Source organism: Pygocentrus nattereri, chromosome 11 (assembly GCF_015220715.1).
Source record: "Pygocentrus nattereri isolate fPygNat1 chromosome 11, fPygNat1.pri, whole genome shotgun sequence".
NCBI lineage: Eukaryota > Metazoa > Chordata > Actinopteri > Characiformes > Serrasalmidae > Pygocentrus > Pygocentrus nattereri.
Window position 1 is genome coordinate 31,455,383 of NC_051221.1, and position 18,298 is coordinate 31,473,680.

Below are 18,298 nucleotides of genomic sequence, written 5' to 3' on the forward strand. Positions count from 1 at the left end.
AATGTGTATAAGTAATTACATTTCTTCTCAAAATTATTGTAAGTTTTTAATCTTAATCTCTAGATCTTGTGGACTTCCAATGATAGACTTGAAAACATTGTTAATGTTATAAAGGTTTTATTTCTTGCATCTTTAATTCTGTTCCACTCTTTGAAGAATTAATGTCCTTGCCAAATGCAATTGTTAGATGAGAAATTACATATTTATTGCCAAGTATATACAACTGCTAAGACTGATTGACCAAATAAAATCTGAATGTTAAAGGAAGTTTATGGCTAAAAATAGTGGAGCAATACTGCAGGTAACCAATATAATAGCAGTCTCTTAGCAGACTGAAGATGTACCTTACCAGTGGGCACCATGTTTGAATCCCAACTGTACTATGTTATGTTAAGGGAAGGACAGTGAGGACATTCTGCACAGATTTCATTTCTCTGTACTAGCTTAGACACAACATTGCCAAAGCTATGTGGATTCATCTATTTCAGCTACACCCACTGCTAAAAGGTGCACAAAATCAAGCATATAGCCATTTAATTTTGATAGACAAACATTGGCTGTAGTCTGTAGTATAGAAGAGCTCAGTGACGAAATATCAGTGCGACATTGCCACAGGTTTGAAAAGTGCCTGCTTTCTGTTGCAACTTTCACCACTGACTTCCATACTAACTTTGGAAACAACATCTACATGGAGCTTCCTGGAGTGGGTTTCCATGGCCAAGCAAGCACACACATTGCACAATGCCAAATGTCACTGCTTGGAGTGGTGTAAAGCACATCACTTTTGGACTGGAGCAGTGTTCTTTAGAGTAACTTTTCATGCTTCATCAACTCACATCTTGTCTGTTTGACAAACCTGAGTTTGTTGGATCTGCCCAAATGCATAGTATCAGCTTGTAAGGTTTGGTGGAGGAAGAAAACCGGAACAGTAAACAATAATATTCTAGATAAATGTCTGCTCCCAAGTTTGTGACAACTGGTTTAAAGAAGGCCCTAGAAGGTGCCGTTTCACAAAGTGCATTCCATAAAGAAATGGTTTCCCAAGTTTAGGGTAAAAGAAATTGACTGGCCTGCAAAGAACCCAGACCTCAATTTCATCCTACACCATTAGAATGTATTAGAATGCTGGCTGTGAGCCAGTTCTTATCAGCCAACATCAGTGCCCAACTTCACTTATGTTCTTGTGGCTAAATGAAAGCATAATTCCTGCAAGTTCCTGCAGTCATGTTATAAAATCTAGTGGAAAGCCTTCTGAGAAGAGCATAGCAAAGTGGGGAGCAACTCCATATTAATACTCATAGTTTTGGAATGAGATGATCAGTAAGCACATAAGTATTTTGGCCATATAGTGCAAGTCTGCATAGTCAGTTGGCACTGCTAATCACTTGCTTTCCTTGAACCCACATGAATATTGCATTTCTGGTTGTGTGAAATGATGTAGTGGTTCACGTGCATTGTCAGAGACATGTGCAGCCTTTACCAACCCAGTCTGGCACTGTGGACAAATGATAGAAAAGAGAATCTGGGAATTCACTGTAGAAAAAACAGAAAACTGTTTAAAGAATATTTGTGGGAATCCATTAAAATATTAATTTGCTGAACCACCAAACCCTTCAAAGATCCAAAATGGATTTCTTGCTGTGCCCAGTGGAATTCTAGGAAAGATACATTATTGCACTGTAGCCATCATTTAAATTATACAATGCCTTAAAATTATATACTGTCAACTGTTCAGAACTTCATGTAAAAATTGTGGACTCTCCTTTTAAAATGTTAAGGATCCCTTCCGAGGGCTCTTTCTGTGAGTGAGAGATGGGCTCCTGTTTGTAATGCTGGAGATAACTTTCTTTTGTTCCATGCATGCCATAATCAAGGGATCTGACCACAGGTTATTATGACCATGTGCTGTGTACAAAATAAAGTCCAAGTCAGCAAGTTGTCAGATTTATTGTGTAATGATGTTTTTAATGACTTATGTTTCATTCGCATGGCCATGTGGTCATATTTAGGAGTGGTTGGAACATCTGAATACGGGACTTTTCTCAATCAAGCATTAACTCAAATGTGTTATACAATGAATTTCATTGCGTTGTTTGAGGAAACAGTCGCAAATAAGGTCTCAAGACATGGGAGTGGAAAGGAGGCTTTGACAAGGGGAACAAAGTGACATGCTCTGACAGCATCAAGTAACTAATATACTACATCCTTTCAGCTGTAGGTGGAAAATTTGAGGGACATATTTTTACCCTAAATGCTGAAATACACTGCTCAAAAAAATAAAGGGAACACTCAAATAACACATCCTAGATCTGAATGAACGAAATATTTTCATTGAATATTTTGTTCTGTACAAAGTTGAATGAGCTGACAACAAAATCACACAAAAATCATCAATGGAAATCAAATTTATTAACCAATGGAGGCCTGGATTTGGAGTCACACACAAAATTAAAGTGGAAAAACACACTACAGGCTGATCCAACTTTGATGTAATGTCCTTAAAACAAGTCAAAATGAGGCTCAGTATTGTGTGTGGCCTCAACGTGCCTGTATGACCTCCCTACAATGCCTGTGCATGCTCCTGATGAGGTGGCGGATGGTCTCCTGAGGGGTCTCCTCCCAGACCTGGACTAAAGCATCCGCCAACTCCTGGACAGTCTGTGGTGCAACGTGGCGTTGGTGGATGGAACGGGCGGGCCAGCCCATAGCTTCAATGCCTTCATCTTGCAGGAACTGCTGACACACTCCAGCCACATGAGGTCTAGCATTGTCCTGCATTAGGAGGAACCCAGGGCCAATTGCACCAGCATATGGTCTCACAAGGGGTCTGAGGATCTCATCTCGGTACCTAATGGCAGTCAGGCTACCTCTGGCGAGCACATGGAGGGCTGTGCGGCCCTCCAAAGAAATGCCACCCCACACCATTACTGACCCACTGCCAAACCGGTCATGCTGAAGGATGTTGCAGGCAGCAGATCACTCTCCACGGCGTCTCCAGACTCTGTCACGTCTGTCACATGTGCTCAGTGTGAACCTGCTTTCATCTGTGAAGAGCACAGGGCGCCAGTGGCGAATTTGCCAATCCTGGTGTTCTCTGGCAAATGCCAAGCGTCCTGCACGGTGTTGGGCTGTGAGCACAACCCCATCTGTGGACGTCGGGCCCTCATACCATCCTCATGGAGTCGGTTTCTAACATATGCACATTTGTGGCCTGCTGGAGGTCATTTTGCAGGGCTCTGGCAGTGCTCCTCCTGTTCCTCTTGCACAAAGGCAGAGGTAGCGGTCCTGCTGGTGGGTTGTTGCCCTCCTACGGCCTCGTCCACGTCTCCTGGTGTACTGACCTGTCTCCTGGTAGCACCTCCAGCCTCTGGACACTACGCTGACAGACACAGCAAACCTTCTTGCCACAGCTCACATTGATGTGCCATCCTGGATGAGCTGCACTACCTGAGCCACGTGTGTGTGTTGTAGAATCCGTCTCATGCTACCACGAGAGTGAAAGCACCACCAACATTCAAAAGTGACCAAAACATCAGCCAGAAAGCAGAAAGGTACTGAGAAGTGGTCTGTGGTCCCCATCTGCAGAACCACTCCTTTATTGAATGTGTCTTGGTTATCGCCAATGATTTCCACCTGTTGTCTGTTCCATTTGCACAACAGCATGTGAAACTGATTGTCAATCAGTGTTGCTTCCTAAGTGGACAGTTTGATTTCACAGAAGTTTGATTTACTTGGAGTTATATTCTGTTGTTTAAGTGTTCCCTTTATTTTTTTTGAGCAGTGTACTTTGATGCGCATAATGTGTCAATCTTATATTGTTTATGTTACTTAAATTACACAGAAAAAATCCACTATAATATACCTAAAAGCACAAGCAAAGCAAACCTCATGTTGATCTTCAGTGTAAAGAATACGAAAATGGTTGATATTTATAATGTACTTGTTTCTCTTGTAGTTAAAGAAACAAACTGTAGTGAAAAACTGGACTACACTGTACAAAGAAAGTCATTGTGATTCAGCTGTGGTTTATCTCTGCAATAAAATCCCAAAGTCGGTCAAATGGATATTTATTTAGTTTCATTTGCAATGTACCAGAATAGAAAAAAATATCAGTGCAGCACTCGACAACACATCCAGCAACATTTTAATTTCATGAGTTCAGGAAAGATTTTTAAATATTTTGTCTATTTTTGTTTTTGTTTTTTTTTGTTTGTTTTTTTTTGTTGCTATTTGCTAAGTTTCAAAAAGTAAAACGATCCAAATTGCAGATTGTAGTGCATACCTTACTGCACACTAAGGCTAGGCTACAGCAAAGTAGAACCAATGTTAAATAAGTAAACTGTAAACTGTCCTAAAAAGTGGTTTCTGAAGTCAACACATCATTAATGGTTAAACGATTTCAGGAAAATAAATTGTCAGAGAACCTGGCGGTTTTTTCTTGAGGAGACACACACCTTCAGTCATGAGTTTTTTACAAAGAGTTTTTTTTCCCATTTCTCTGTTTCCTTACACTTAGTACAAAATAAGACATTTCTACCCGTTAGTGCTTTGCTTTTTTTAAGAGACTATAACATAAATAAAAAATTTATTTTCAGTGTTCAAACAGACAGTTCCAGTGTGACTGGACAGCTAACATATTCCACCACATTCCAGTTGGCAGCAGGAGGCTTCTTGTAGCAACATCTCCATTTTCAGTCTGCACTGTCCTTGTTCTGTAGTTTTATTTTAATTTTTACAGAGCTTAACATCATGAGTTAAAATGTTCGTTCCTCCCTGCTCCATTCTATCTCTGTCCCTATCATAAGAGTCAGGCTAACTTAACCATTTCTTTTTTCCCAAACAGTTCCGGTCATTATTGACTTGCTGCCTCCTTTTTGTCCTTCGTTGGTGAGCTTCCTATAGAATTGAAAATATACAGGTCCAAGAATGCAATGCACAGGTCCAACGCACGGCTTGTATCCTGCAGTCATTCTGTTTGAGTCAGTGTGGATACATCAGTGCATGAACTTCTGGTAGTTAAACTCAGCTAAGAGCTGGGCTTAAACCTACTGACAGAGTTTAGCATTTAACCTCTATTGGAAAGCAAAAATAAAACATTCTGCTGTGCAAAACGATGCCATGAAGAGCCGATAGTGTAAAATACTCATTCCGTTTCCATTTTGTGATATTACAAAAATAATATCTATTTCATTCCATGGGTCGTCCACCCAAACTGTCTCCACCCTTCTATTCCCAGCTCACCTGTAACTCTCCCATTCATATTTGTTCATTTGCAGGTGAACACCTCCGTCCTCTCACTACAGGTGTTGCATTTGACAAAGCAGCACCACTGAAACTTGCAGTTACACTGCCATACTTTGGTGTACTGGTGCGTATTGTAGCCTCGGCCACAGCACATGAGGTCACAGCCATCCGTGTGTGGCGATGTTCGATTACACAAACGTCCCTGTGTCCCCACACTGCCCGTCTTGGCGTCCTCCTCACAATAATTAGGTGAACGCTCAATGTAGACTAGATCTGTCTCCAGGGGTTTTTGGTAGCCATGTGTCTTCTTCACCTTGAGAAAGGTGGGCTGGCGCAGTCTGCTTGCCCGGACCACCTCCACATGGACTGCTTTGTTATACTTGTCCTTCAGCACATAGCCGATCTCTCTGAATTTTGGCAGCGTGGTCCAGCATGTCTTAGTGGTGCAGGAACCTGATACCCCATGGCACTTACACTCCAGCTTCATCCGTTCTTCTAGTGCCTGAGGACAGCAATGCAAGAAGAGGTCACGACAAGCAGCTGAATTAGAGTTTACACTAACAGAATCAGCCTATGCTCTTATAAATAAATCTTGACTTGGATATTATGGTTCTAGGAAAAACCTGTAATGTGTAACGAAAATTTATATTATGTGGAGGTTCTTAAACTTTGAAAATGCTTTTCATACAGAGATATCTCAATTAGAAAATCATCCATCAAAAGCTTCTTTGAGGAACAAAAAGTGGTTCTTTTTTTTTTTTAAAAAAGCCATTAACCACTGTTGTTTTTGTATTTTTTTTTCAAACTGAACTCATTGTCTATGTATATTATTGTATCCATCCAGAAGCGTGAAAATGTAAAATGTAGAAGTTTATAGTCCATTTTTGGCCATATCATGTTAATTTTTATTAAATACAACTTTAGTAGAATTATAATTCATGTGAAATAGCTCCATCTTTACTGTTCTGCAGTAAACAAATCCCTGCAGTTCTGTAACTTGCGAAGAAACGATAAACTGTTGATGTAGTTTTCAATGCATTATCCAAGGTTAAAAGGACAGTTTGTTTTCATACGATGGTTATTATAGAATCTCTTGGCTTTGTCATCTGTTTTGTCTTCAGATGTCATATGTTAAAGATTGCCATGACATTTTTAGGATACATGTAAAACAAGAGTTTTACTCTTAGTAGAAGCTGAAATTTATTTAGTGCCTCTTTCACATTCATACGTGCATGAATGATTGCCTTATTCATTCATCATTATTGTTTTCACTATGTGCAGCAGTTACAAATTAGAATCCTTATTATCAGTGACCTCTTTTCAATGACGTTTGAGGATCTACTGCATGTCCACTGTAAATGCAGTAGTTTAGTCTGCTGGCATACCAAATGCTTAATATTCAACATTACTGATGACTTAAGACAACCGCTGAACCAGGCTGAATACATACTGAAAGCAAGAAGCATATGCCAGTTATATGTCAAAATGGGGGAAATAGACTTAGCAGTAATACCCTACTCTGTAATTCTCTCTACCTTCTTGGAGACCACATCTAAGGACATGGAAAATAAATCTAAATTTCATGTAACCATTCACCATGATGTTAAAAGGGGACCATTCTGTTTTTTCATGTGTTGCAGATCTTTTGTAAGGCCATACCATTTAAATGACCATTAACCAGCCATGTCTGGATCAAACCGATTTAGGGATTTGGTACAATTGAAATGAAATAAAAACACTTATAAACCATGTTATTTTTTTCTTTATTTAAGTTAATGCCTCACAGTAATCCAGACTCCCCCTTGTTCCCCAGTATATAGCATGGCAGTGGTGATATCCTGTACTGTCTAGGACTGAAGAAGTGGATGGCATGATGGCATTGAACATGTATCCTAGTATATGACCAGTGCCAGACCTACGTTTGACATTGATATCTATTAATGTGAAAAATGGTATAAAATATCACATCTTTTGATTGGGCACTTTTCTAGTTTCTTGACCTACTCTTGTACCAAGCCAATTATTCTTTCCCTGGAAAACTTGTGCAAATGAATTAATTATTACAACAAAAAAAATACTTTGACCAATGTTAGACTATTGTCAGTTGATTTTAAGAAGAATGCATTCAGTCAGCGTAATCTTAACTGTATGACCACCAAAAGGGCTGCTAGCTCATCCATGACAGATGTTTCTATAGTTCTGAGTTACAGTTCTGAAGTTTTCCCCCACAACAGGCCTTTTACTTTAATGCCTGCATGGCTGTACACATTCGAGGGGATCCGTTTACATTCACTGGGCTGATGTGCACCAGTTTTGCCCCCAATCCTTCAAAGCTACCTCTAACCACACACACGTCTGATTGCAATTGAAATTCCAGAGCGGCAGCCCTGATCCAGCCCATTGCAGAGTCACATGGTAAATTCAAATCCTCACAGCCTCCCCTCCTTCTGCTGTGATGCCACTGCTCAACTATTAACATGATGGGTCCTTTATAAAAGGCAGAAATAACCCAGCGCAGTGGAGCGAGGGCTGTGTTTTCAGTGCAGCAGAGAGAGGCTCGCAATAATATCCTGTTACTGACTTTACACTTCATGATTCCACGCAACGGACCGGAGGGGGATTGGAGAGGCTCCATCTGGCAACCGCAGGCCAGGCTCCGCTCGGCTGGCTCTCCCAGCTCACACAATAAAGAGCAGCATTATTAATTAGATCCATTTGCCACCAGAGCACATTCTGAAGTGAAGGAGCAGTGCTGTTAGGGTGCATGGTATTTTATGTTCTTGAATGACTAATAACAAACAAACATGGCCAAAGAGGAGCAGAGCCAAAGCCAAACTGGAATCAGGAGGATGCCACAAGATGGTGGAGGGAAAACACACAGTAATTGGCTAAAGCAAAACAAGCTGTCGAAAATGTCTGACTGTTACTTATCAGTCAGAGCCTCCCCAAAATCATAGCCTGTAAGCCCTGTTGTGGGGTTTTTTCTGGTATATTTTCAGCTTGGTGTGCATAAAAAACACCTCAAACACTTGTTCTACACAAGCAGAGCACAAACAAACTATACCACATGCAGACTCTTGCACACATAACAAGTATTTAGCATGTTTTGAAGTTTCACCACAGTGGACACAGCATAGCATGAACATGAATCAAACAGATAAATGCTGAAAAGACAACTAGTAGTCCTGGTTTAATTCAGGCATGTTTTAAAAGCCTGTGTGGTGTTTGCCAGAATCTCTGCTTTCTTGGGCTACCATAACCACATACTGGTGGAAACGCGTGTGGGTTGCTGTGAGGCTCAATGCGCTATAGATTTTTCTAACCATGTTATGCTAGGACAGCTGCTCACTGTGTATTTACATTACAAGACATTCATCAGAAAATCCACAGTTGTTCCAAGATTTCTGCACAATTAAATGGTTAAGATGTAAATAAACTAATTCAGAGTGATTTAATATAAAATGCTTCAGTCTAGAGAAACTTACTGACTCAAAATTTTTGACAGTGGTGGTGATAGGAACCAAACATCTGAACATTTCTCTACAGTTGCACTGTTTTACATCCAACCACTCTGAATGATTTTGTTTTCATCTCAATAGTTTTTGATAAATGTGTGTAATTAATTTAATCCCTTAAACTGAAAGCATCTTAGTAACTTAATAACTTAGCATATTAATGTCAAAGCAGTTACCAAGTAATTTACACTAGTTACGGAATAAAAATAAGTAACTATATAAAAGCTTCAAAAGGAGTTCAAAGGGTTAAAATGTGATCAGATGCTTTCTTGAGTTACCTTTCTCCCTGCTTCATTGTTGTGAAGGTTCATCAGTCGGCGGGCATTTTTTTTTATCTCACGAGCATCCACAAACCTCCGGGAGAACTCAATGCCATATTTGATGTCAGCTGAGCAGCCCCCCCATTTCCAGCCTTCCTCCTGGTTATAGTAGCCCTGTTTCTCGCGGTCACAGCCACAGTGGCTCATGTTGCCCTGGCTGCAGGCCGCCGTCACTGCGTGAGCCACTCCTGCTGCTGTGATGGCGTAGGTGAATGCTGCCTCCCTGCTGCCTGGGGGAAAGAGAGATGAGCCTGTGAAATCTACTCCAGTTACCACACATGCTCATTCTAACAGTTTATCACTAATCCACAGTACTGGGCAGGAACCTGCAGCCCTATGAAGCTACAGTTAAATGTCTTATTGTTTCAATGCAGATGATTTCCGAATAGTAATTTGATAAAATGGCTTTAAAACATAAAATCTCCTTTTTTTTAGATATCTGTTGCATTTTTTCAGCCACATTTCATGAACTAATACTAATATCAAGTGCCTGGGGCCTTTGAGCGTGCCGTATACCTTTTTCATCCTCCAGCATTTTTTCAATGTAATCTCAATGCTGCATCTGTAGCATATGGTTGATTACTGTGGATGATATTTCGATGTGTTTCAATGTACTCAGTAAACAAACAGAAAACCTCAGCACCTGCCCACTGGCTTCTATTGTGTGTTTTCAAAGGACAGGGAAGTGTGTCAAAATTGCTATATGTCTTTCGTAAACGACTACGATACTGATGAGGCAGATGGAGATTAGGCTTTAAAAAAAAGCATGTGTATTCCTTTAATGTAATGACTGCACAGAGAGAGCTATGAAGCCCTAACAGACCGCTTGTTCAAGCACCAAGCTATGGCATTCTGTGAGTGTGAGAAAGTAGCATAGGTGCTGTCCAATGTGCTGAATTCCTCAAGTAATGCACCTTGCCAGCTGGCCACAAGAAAGAGGAAAGGTCTGCAGGGCTCTCTGCCTCTGGAGATGGTTAGAAATTCTTTGTGGGTACAAAATATGTTGCTAATTTTGTAAGAAAGATTCAGTTGGCTTTGCTAATATCATTAAATGCACCCTTGTCTTTTGCACAGCAGGTATGTAGGTGTGTAGTTGAAACACACCTACTCTGTATAATTCTTGAACATAAATGTATAGTACAAGAAAATCATTAACACATATAAGCCCAGGGAAGAACATGGCACACATGCTATAGGCTTTAGAGAAGAATCAGTGTTAGTCCTAGCCTATGCTAATTCATGCAGTGCTAATGCTTCTCATAGTGCAGTTCTAGTGGTGTGGAAGAGCCTGGTAGACACCCTGTCCTTATAGGATATTTTATCTGCTGTTGTTTTTCTGTTTCATCCTCTGCTCTCTTCTCTTCTCTGACTCAGCCAGACATTGACTCACAACCTACTGCTCACTGCCATTCTGCTTACCAAGAAAACTCTGTATAGCCAGCTTGTTGTAATACAGCAAACCCACACACATACACACCAGCTAGTGTGTTGTCACACACACACACACACACACACACACACACACACACACACACACACACACAGCTTAACAAACATATAGTGCCAGGATAATGGTAAAAACACATACGCGCTGCAGTATGTTGGGTCTGGAACTGTTGAGCCTGGTAATGAGAGCATAGTACAGCAGTAAGAGAGAGAGAGAAACTCTCAGTGTTTATAGGATAACATGGATAGTATGATGATCAAATCATTTTTTTAAAGTTATATTAACAGATGTTCAGGACATGTGTTCCCTTCTCCTACAAGTTTGAGGCCTACTTACAACAATGGTAATACATCACTTTTCACCATTACACCATTAAAGACTATTTTCAGCCTCAAACATCTGCACTTTGATTACATCATGGTGTACCAGTGGGTGAGGGAAAAATAATCAACCAGTAATATCATGTTTCACCTCTCCATTCCACCACCCCCATCTATGAATGAGTGAAACCGATCAGCAGGCTCAGAGACCATCCCTAAAACTATGTTTCATTCAGAAATACATTACGGTGTGGACGGAAAATGCTTTATGATTTACAATTCAAGCTGACTTAACTCCTAATACTCTTATGGGCCCAACACCATTCTGTCTTTCATGAGCAAGAAAGAACAGGAACATACTGTATGCTTTCATTAGAAGCTGAGGCAAAGAAGTTACTTATATACGAAATCTCTCATTACATTATATTGATGAATAGGGCTTTCTTCATCTCATACCCGCTCCCTGTATGGTTCCTGAAATGCTGAAGTGAAAAAAAGAACCTGAATATTCCAGCCCCAAAAGCCCTGTTCCAGGAGGAACCACCCTGGGATAGCCTTGTGCACTGCCAGTGGAAAACTGGACTGACCAAAAAAACCTCAATTAACTTGGAGCAGTCCAGAAAGAAGAACACAGAATTATTAAACCATGTGGCTAATAGAGTTTGGTGGCAAGTGTCTGTGACAGAGTCCAAAGTCGAAGAGAAGAGATGCCTCAGATCAATATGAAACAAAAGTGACTTCTCCTCCTTTTTCTGTTTCTCTCTTTCTGTCTCTTCTCTTTTTCTCCCCCTCTCTAGCCTATAGATAGACTCCCTGCACCACTCCATCTGTGGAAAAGGTGGGCGTGCGACTGTGGCCTTCATGACAAGCTGACCACTTTGGCGGAGGAGAGCGGACCACTAAACGGATCTTGTATGACACAGCAGAGCAGATTTACAACCAAAGAGAGAACGGTAAGTACTAAAGTACACATTCGCTCTTTCCTGATGAATTTTGGACTGGACTACCCAGTGTGGCAGTGTCCAGTTCATTCATGCTTCTTCAGGCTGAGGCCTTTAAGGACAGTACACTAGACCGAGTTGACATCAACAAAACAAAGCTACATATTCCTGCATTTAATCCCCTAAATGGCTAAGCTTTACACACTACTATAAAACAAGCATAACTTTTTGCATTGTAGTCCATGACGTTACTGAATAATAAGCTTAATTTAATAAGCTTGGGGTTTTAGGGAGTTAAAGTAATGCACAAGAATATGGTCACAATACTGGCCTTGTTTACAAGCAGCTATAATGCTGTGGAGTGAATGTTAAGTGTGTATATAACACATTTAACTCTTTTACTTAAAAAAATTGAGAAAAAATAAGAAAAAGAACAAATCAGGAATGCAACTGGAACTTTTTGGGTCTCATTACATGGCCTCATTACCACTAAACTTGGTTTGTTTTAGATATACTAAAAATTGGCCCAACCAAGCTGCAGCAAGAACAATTTACTCTGACTCAGAAAAGTGTCTAAAACAGCAATGTGCCACTTTGCGGTAAAACAAATTAGTCAGAGACTGAAGGAAAATTACACATTTGCACCTCAAGGTTTGAGCAAAACTGAGCAATTCATGCAATAAACACCTACAGAAAGTCCAGAGTGGTTGAATGTTGTTCTGCAGACTACTGTGAAATAACCAAGTGAGTACACTGTGACTAGGCCTAAGGTCCCTCAAATGTTTATTCATTACTGAAATGTCTGCCTCTATGTGTCTGTGACACCACTGCAGTTGCACTCTTCACTCCAGTTCTTTACAAAGCAAGCCTGCTGATGCTTAAAAAAATACTAAAGAAAAAAGTGGCACCCGCTGGTGGTTGCAGGGTGCTGCAGGAATGGAGTCATTGGTGAGACAGCTCTTTCTTACAGCAGATTAACATAGTTTCAGGCCTTCTCAAAACAAATGCATTGAAGATCATTTTGAAAACGATTATTAAAATCATCATATAATCACAATGGCACAGGGCAGAATTCAGTCGCCATTGCTAACACCGAGTCCTGTACACTAAAGCTGTGCATGTAATGCTGTTTACGTTGCTATCTCTGAGGCCTGAAAGCCCCTGGCTCCAGCTGGCAAAAATAAGTCTTGCTTTGTATATCAATGGTAGAGAAACTGATTAATGCACTGTGCACTACTGTTTTCCGTTCCGTTTTATGTAGCGTTGCTATGAACATGTGCACCCAGCAAATTATAGACAAAGTTGTGGTCCATGAGGTTTGCACCTAGAGGAATTAGCACAGCCATGTTCCTGGTAAATAAAATAATATGGTTTTACCAGAGTGGCATATTTTACAGCAAGCGCTTTGTTAAATGTGCTGTAATGCATGCATGGGTGTGAGTGTGTATGTGCATGAGTATGCACATGTATATGTGTATTTTTTTATCCATGCCACACTGGGAGGAGGGTAGGAAAAGAAGAGAGCAAAAAACGAAAAAAGCTGGCAGCAAGGCATTAGACCTCAGAAAACCTCCATTACTTTTTAGTGTTTTCTCCACTGTTACACTGTTACATTTCATTCAATACAATAGTTAATTTTTAAGCCCCTAATCAGTCAAACTAGTTGTAGAGTAGAAGAGTCATTATTCACTGAAAAGCTAGAACGCGTCGTGCCTACCCCTGACCTGAATTATGGCATGAGGTGTCTGTGTTTTATATGTACATATACTTACTGCTATTAATGCAATGTCTGTCCTGGTCTTGGGTTTGTAAACCATAAGAGTTCAGTAGAAATTGTACTAATATATGAATATTAATTTATACAAATATATAGGGGAGGGCAGACTAAAATAGGGTAAATGTATTGTGGATTTGTTTTTATAGTTAAACAGGTTTAAGTAGAACATTATTGTAGTCATCTCATATTCGCATAGCAAAGTCATCTCTGAATTTTTACAACAATTGGACAGATATTTCATTTTTCATCACAAATGTTTTTATATTACCAAATTGTGTGCTGAAGTCACAAAATTTAAACCTGTGTTGTTTTAACCATCCTCTTGGTGGATGTTATATAGTATTGTTTTGCAGCATGTAAATTCCAAGCTGAAGTATAGCCTCTACACTGCGGGGTTACTTGTAATGTAGTGTAACAACCAAGCCTCCCAAGTTTTATTTTTAATGAACAGATTCATCAAATGTACAACAGATAATGTACATATTTCATACTTTATTAACATCCCTATAAGAGTATACTCAAGTAAATATGTTTTAATTTTATTGTGCTGAAATTTGCTCTTCTAGTTTGTAAATACATTTGCCATGTTTGGTACTTTCAGTTCACTAATCATATAGGGTAATCATGTATCAGTATATGGGCAGTCAGAACAAGACATTAAAGGCACAATTAATGAGTTGTGTACATTAGTTGTGTAACAGGATTTTGTGTCCATTCATATTTGAATACTCCAAGGTTTATAGCCCTACCCTACCCTTTATAGACATTACATGCAATCTTTTATCACATGTGGAAATACAGTGCCTTGAATATTCAAAGTGAATGCGATAAGGGGTAAAAGATTGACCATTGCAGTAGGAATGCAGCCAAGTTCTTTCCTACCAATCAATGTGGTGCATTCATCTGATCGTGTAAAGCTGAGCAAGCTTCATCTGATCTCCTAACATCCTGTTTCCATGCCTCCACCAAGCCAAGCCAACACAGACACACACAGATTGGCCTGATAACACGGCCTACTCATCCATCGTCTATCCGTCCTTCCTTCCATCCATCCATCCATCCATCCATCCATCCATCTGTCTATGCATTTGTCCCTGCAGTGTTCCAGTCACGCCTACACTGGCCAAGCCAACAGACAAAGATGGGACTGATAACACTGCCTACCCAGTCATCAAATACCCAAGTCATCTATCCCTATTGCCAGCCAACCAGTTGGCTGTCCATACAACAAGGCTGTGTTGGCTAAGGGCAGTGGGACTGGCTGGGGATGGGGACAACCAAGTGGAAGTGTGTTGTGTCAGCACAATCTCCATCAGCACAATTTGAACACTGACAAGCTCTGACAACGCCACATTCAAACACACACATGCCAATAACCAAGGGGTTGTTTGACAAACTGAAAATATTTTGACATTTATTGCATTTGCATTTAACATTGCACCTGTCAGTTCCAAAAGGCATGTTCAAAAAATGAGGCAAGAATTCAATTAGCAGTTTTCTGGTTCCCCATTCTCTTTAATATCCATTTTATATCGGACAAACATAGCAAGCTAGCAAACTGTACATCTTAAAAAGGTAAAGCTAACACTGCCACAGGACTTTGGGTGAGAGGTGGGCTGACTATCTTCAGGGTGGAATCTGCATGGAAATGACTGGACCTAGTCTATTCAATCCCAAAACTACAACAAGCATTGTCATCTGTGACCAGTAATCCTAGTGGAACTCAGTGTGTCTAGTGCAGACGCTACATCAGGTTCAATGTTTTCTCAGGGGGTGGTCAGATAGACTATTATGGCAATAAAGACCATTGGCTGCTTCTGATGTGTTTTAAGTGAGGGTTTATTTGAATGCCCTTAAAGTTTATAGCATGTGCTTGACACTGGCTCTCCATACTATAACAAGGGAAATAAAAGCTGATGAATGATGTTTGAGAAGGCCAAATAAATAATGGTAACATAACGGTTAGGATTATAACGCTCTGCCTATTTTTACCATCTGTAATTCAGTGGAAGACTTGCATGTGGGACCTACAACAGCCAAATATGAAGATAATGTTTAACAAAGAGAAAAATATGAGATGTTAAATATGCCACTTCTGCTCATACTACCTATCCTTTTCCCATTGTAAACTAAAGTATTGTCAAAGCACTCAACCTTTCTCTCCCTGTTATTCTGACTCCTCTCTCTCTGTGTTACCCTCTCTTTTACTATCTCACATGCTAGGTCTGAATGGAGCCCACCATCTGAGGAACAAATGCCAAATCTTTTCTTCTTCTTCCTCATTTTGGCCTTATTTTGCATTCATGGTCATTCAGATCTTTTTCAAAATTACCCGTTCTTTCTTCTTACCTTTATCTTGCTTTCTCTTTGTAAATCTGTCTCTATGATCAGGACACTTAGTTCCTGATACAGGTGTTTAATCTGATCCCTGCCGATAAATGCCCACATGCTTCCACATAGATATTTTACTCTCTCCAAGTGAATGAGCAGTAAGGAAGTTGTTTGATGATAAGCACTGTATCTAATGATGAAAGAGTGCTTTCTGTCTCACACATTGTGGATGTGTATTGTTTTCAGTTGGTTTTAGTGGATTATGCCCTGGTTTAGGAGTAGCTCACATATAAAACATTACAAAAAATGAACATAAGATTTAGAACTACATGTCTACATCATTAAATGTCATTTTAGAATTCTGAATTGGCAATGTGAAGCTGTTATGACAAGAAGGGATCTGTAAACTGGAAAGGTTTCAGTGTCCAAAATGCTAAATAAAGTGTCTCTGAGTTGAGAGTTCTTTTTAATACTGGAACATGTAAAGCCTTACTTGAACATGAAGGGGAAAAAGAGTTTATGCTTTCCCTCCCTAAAGGCCACATCAGCTAAAAGGGACCAAGCTTAAAAACAAAAGAAGCATTTGTTGAACTGTTGGCATTTAAAGCAAAGATGAAGCAATGATGTTTCTGATCTTATTGATGGAACCTCCCAGCTGAGTGTCTACATCACAATTCAATTGAAAAGAAACCAAGGGTTGTCAAACGACATTTCTCTTAAGTTATTCAACTTACAATACAATCCAGTGCAGACATAAATTAAACCACATGTGTATGATTTCTGGCGTGAGGGAGAGTTGCTGTCTATTGTTAAGTTGTAGCAGACAGAAATTTGCAGTTAAGTTCAGATTTTTTGAGAAGCTAAGACTTCTTTGGCATTCTTTGAGGATCAATTTTCACCACAGATTAGGGCAAAAACATTTTTGAGAAAAAAGGGAGCCCCATCCATTTGCTTCAAATGAAAATCTGGAGTTTGCCATCTACTGTCAAATGATACTATTACATCAGTGTGACAAGAATGATTGACATGATGTGTATAAGAAAAACGCAAAGGCGCATTCAGATACTTGCTTGACACGGAATGTAATATTTCAGGCACTGCATAATTAATGTTATATAATGCACAGCATAATGTAATATAGTAGTTTCCCTCTTATTTACATGAACTGCCTTCCAAGTTCTCAGAGAGCCAGAATGTACAATTCACCATTATGTTGTTTTGGAATACAGTCAGCAACCATGCAAATCATCCTCCATTTCATCTTTAGTGGTTTGATACTAAATATTAAAAGGCAGTCGACACAAAATAATGCCGATGCTCACATATCTACTTGGGAATATTCACATGGAGAAATAAACATAAGATTGAATAAATAAAAGATTAAATATAGAGGAAAGAATAAAGACAAAAGGATGCAAATCTTAGCTTTGGCAAAGCAAACTAATTTTTGTGCAGAAATATGAAAATTGTGTCATTCTACTCCATGTAAATGGCAAATGGCATTTACATGGTGAGCGCTGCGGCAGACCGCAAGCACTTGATATGCAACCACGCGCAGTGTTTTGTGATTCAGTACTATCTGCTAGCATCAAAGATGGGAAAACAGTAACATGGAGAATGAATGGCACCACATGAATTCCCCAAAAATCAATGACTATGGGCAGATCTGTTCAATTTATTGTAAAAGTTTAGGGGCTTTTTTCATGCAGGCTGTCAAGCATCTTTGCATGTTTGTCATACATCAACGCTCACAACATCCCTGAAAGCATAAAGGTAGCCCAAAATTTGCGCATTTTTTTTGTTTGCTGCAGTTGTTTGCATTTTTGTTTTATGATTAATGATACTACAAATAAGACCAAGTAATAGCTAGAAAAAACAGGAATGCTTAGGTTTGCAATATTATGCTTGCTATGGTGTTTTTGTTTTTCTTCTTTTGTTTTGTAATGTAACAAGTACATCAGTAAATCTGGTTGAAATATGAGCACATAATGACAAGGACATAGCTGACTAACTTAAGAAAATTGCCAATGACATTTCAATATGGAAAATGTTAATATTATTCTGATATTATTGTGGTTATTCTGAAATAAACTGAAGTGTATGCACTAAATGCAACCCCCTGAAACACAATGACAAGCAGCAGCAGCTCTTACTTATCTATTTGACTTTAAATGTTTACTTATCCATAAACCCTCTAATCGAAAGGAAAAGTATATGCATAACCTTACTACAACATAAGGCAATTCCAGTTTCAGCTGATCTACAGTAATGTAGCTATTAAATACCCATAAAGGTTTATCCCTATCTCAGTTTGACAGCCTGCACTCTGCACAGGTACTGGTTTTATATCCGGGTTTGGGTCCCTAAAGAGACAAAACAAGCACAGCATAATGGAAGTTGTAT

General features: G+C 39.6%; 1 protein-coding gene across 2 annotated transcripts in view; it reads right to left on the reverse strand.

The window, feature by feature from the left end:
* Positions 1-4,051: 4,051 nt before the first annotated feature.
* Positions 4,052-18,298, reverse strand: part of wnt7bb (wingless-type MMTV integration site family, member 7Bb) — a 28,069-nt gene continuing 13,822 nt past the window's right edge. For both annotated transcript variants that reach the window (XM_017701189.2, XM_017701187.2), the window contains exons 3-4: positions 9,038-9,309; positions 4,052-5,746 (exon numbers count right to left, since the gene is read on the reverse strand). In XM_017701189.2, the coding sequence (XP_017556678.1) occupies positions 5,267-5,746; positions 9,038-9,309 (752 nt within the window). In that variant the 3' untranslated portion in view covers positions 4,052-5,266. The remainder of the gene's footprint in view (positions 5,747-9,037; positions 9,310-18,298) is intronic.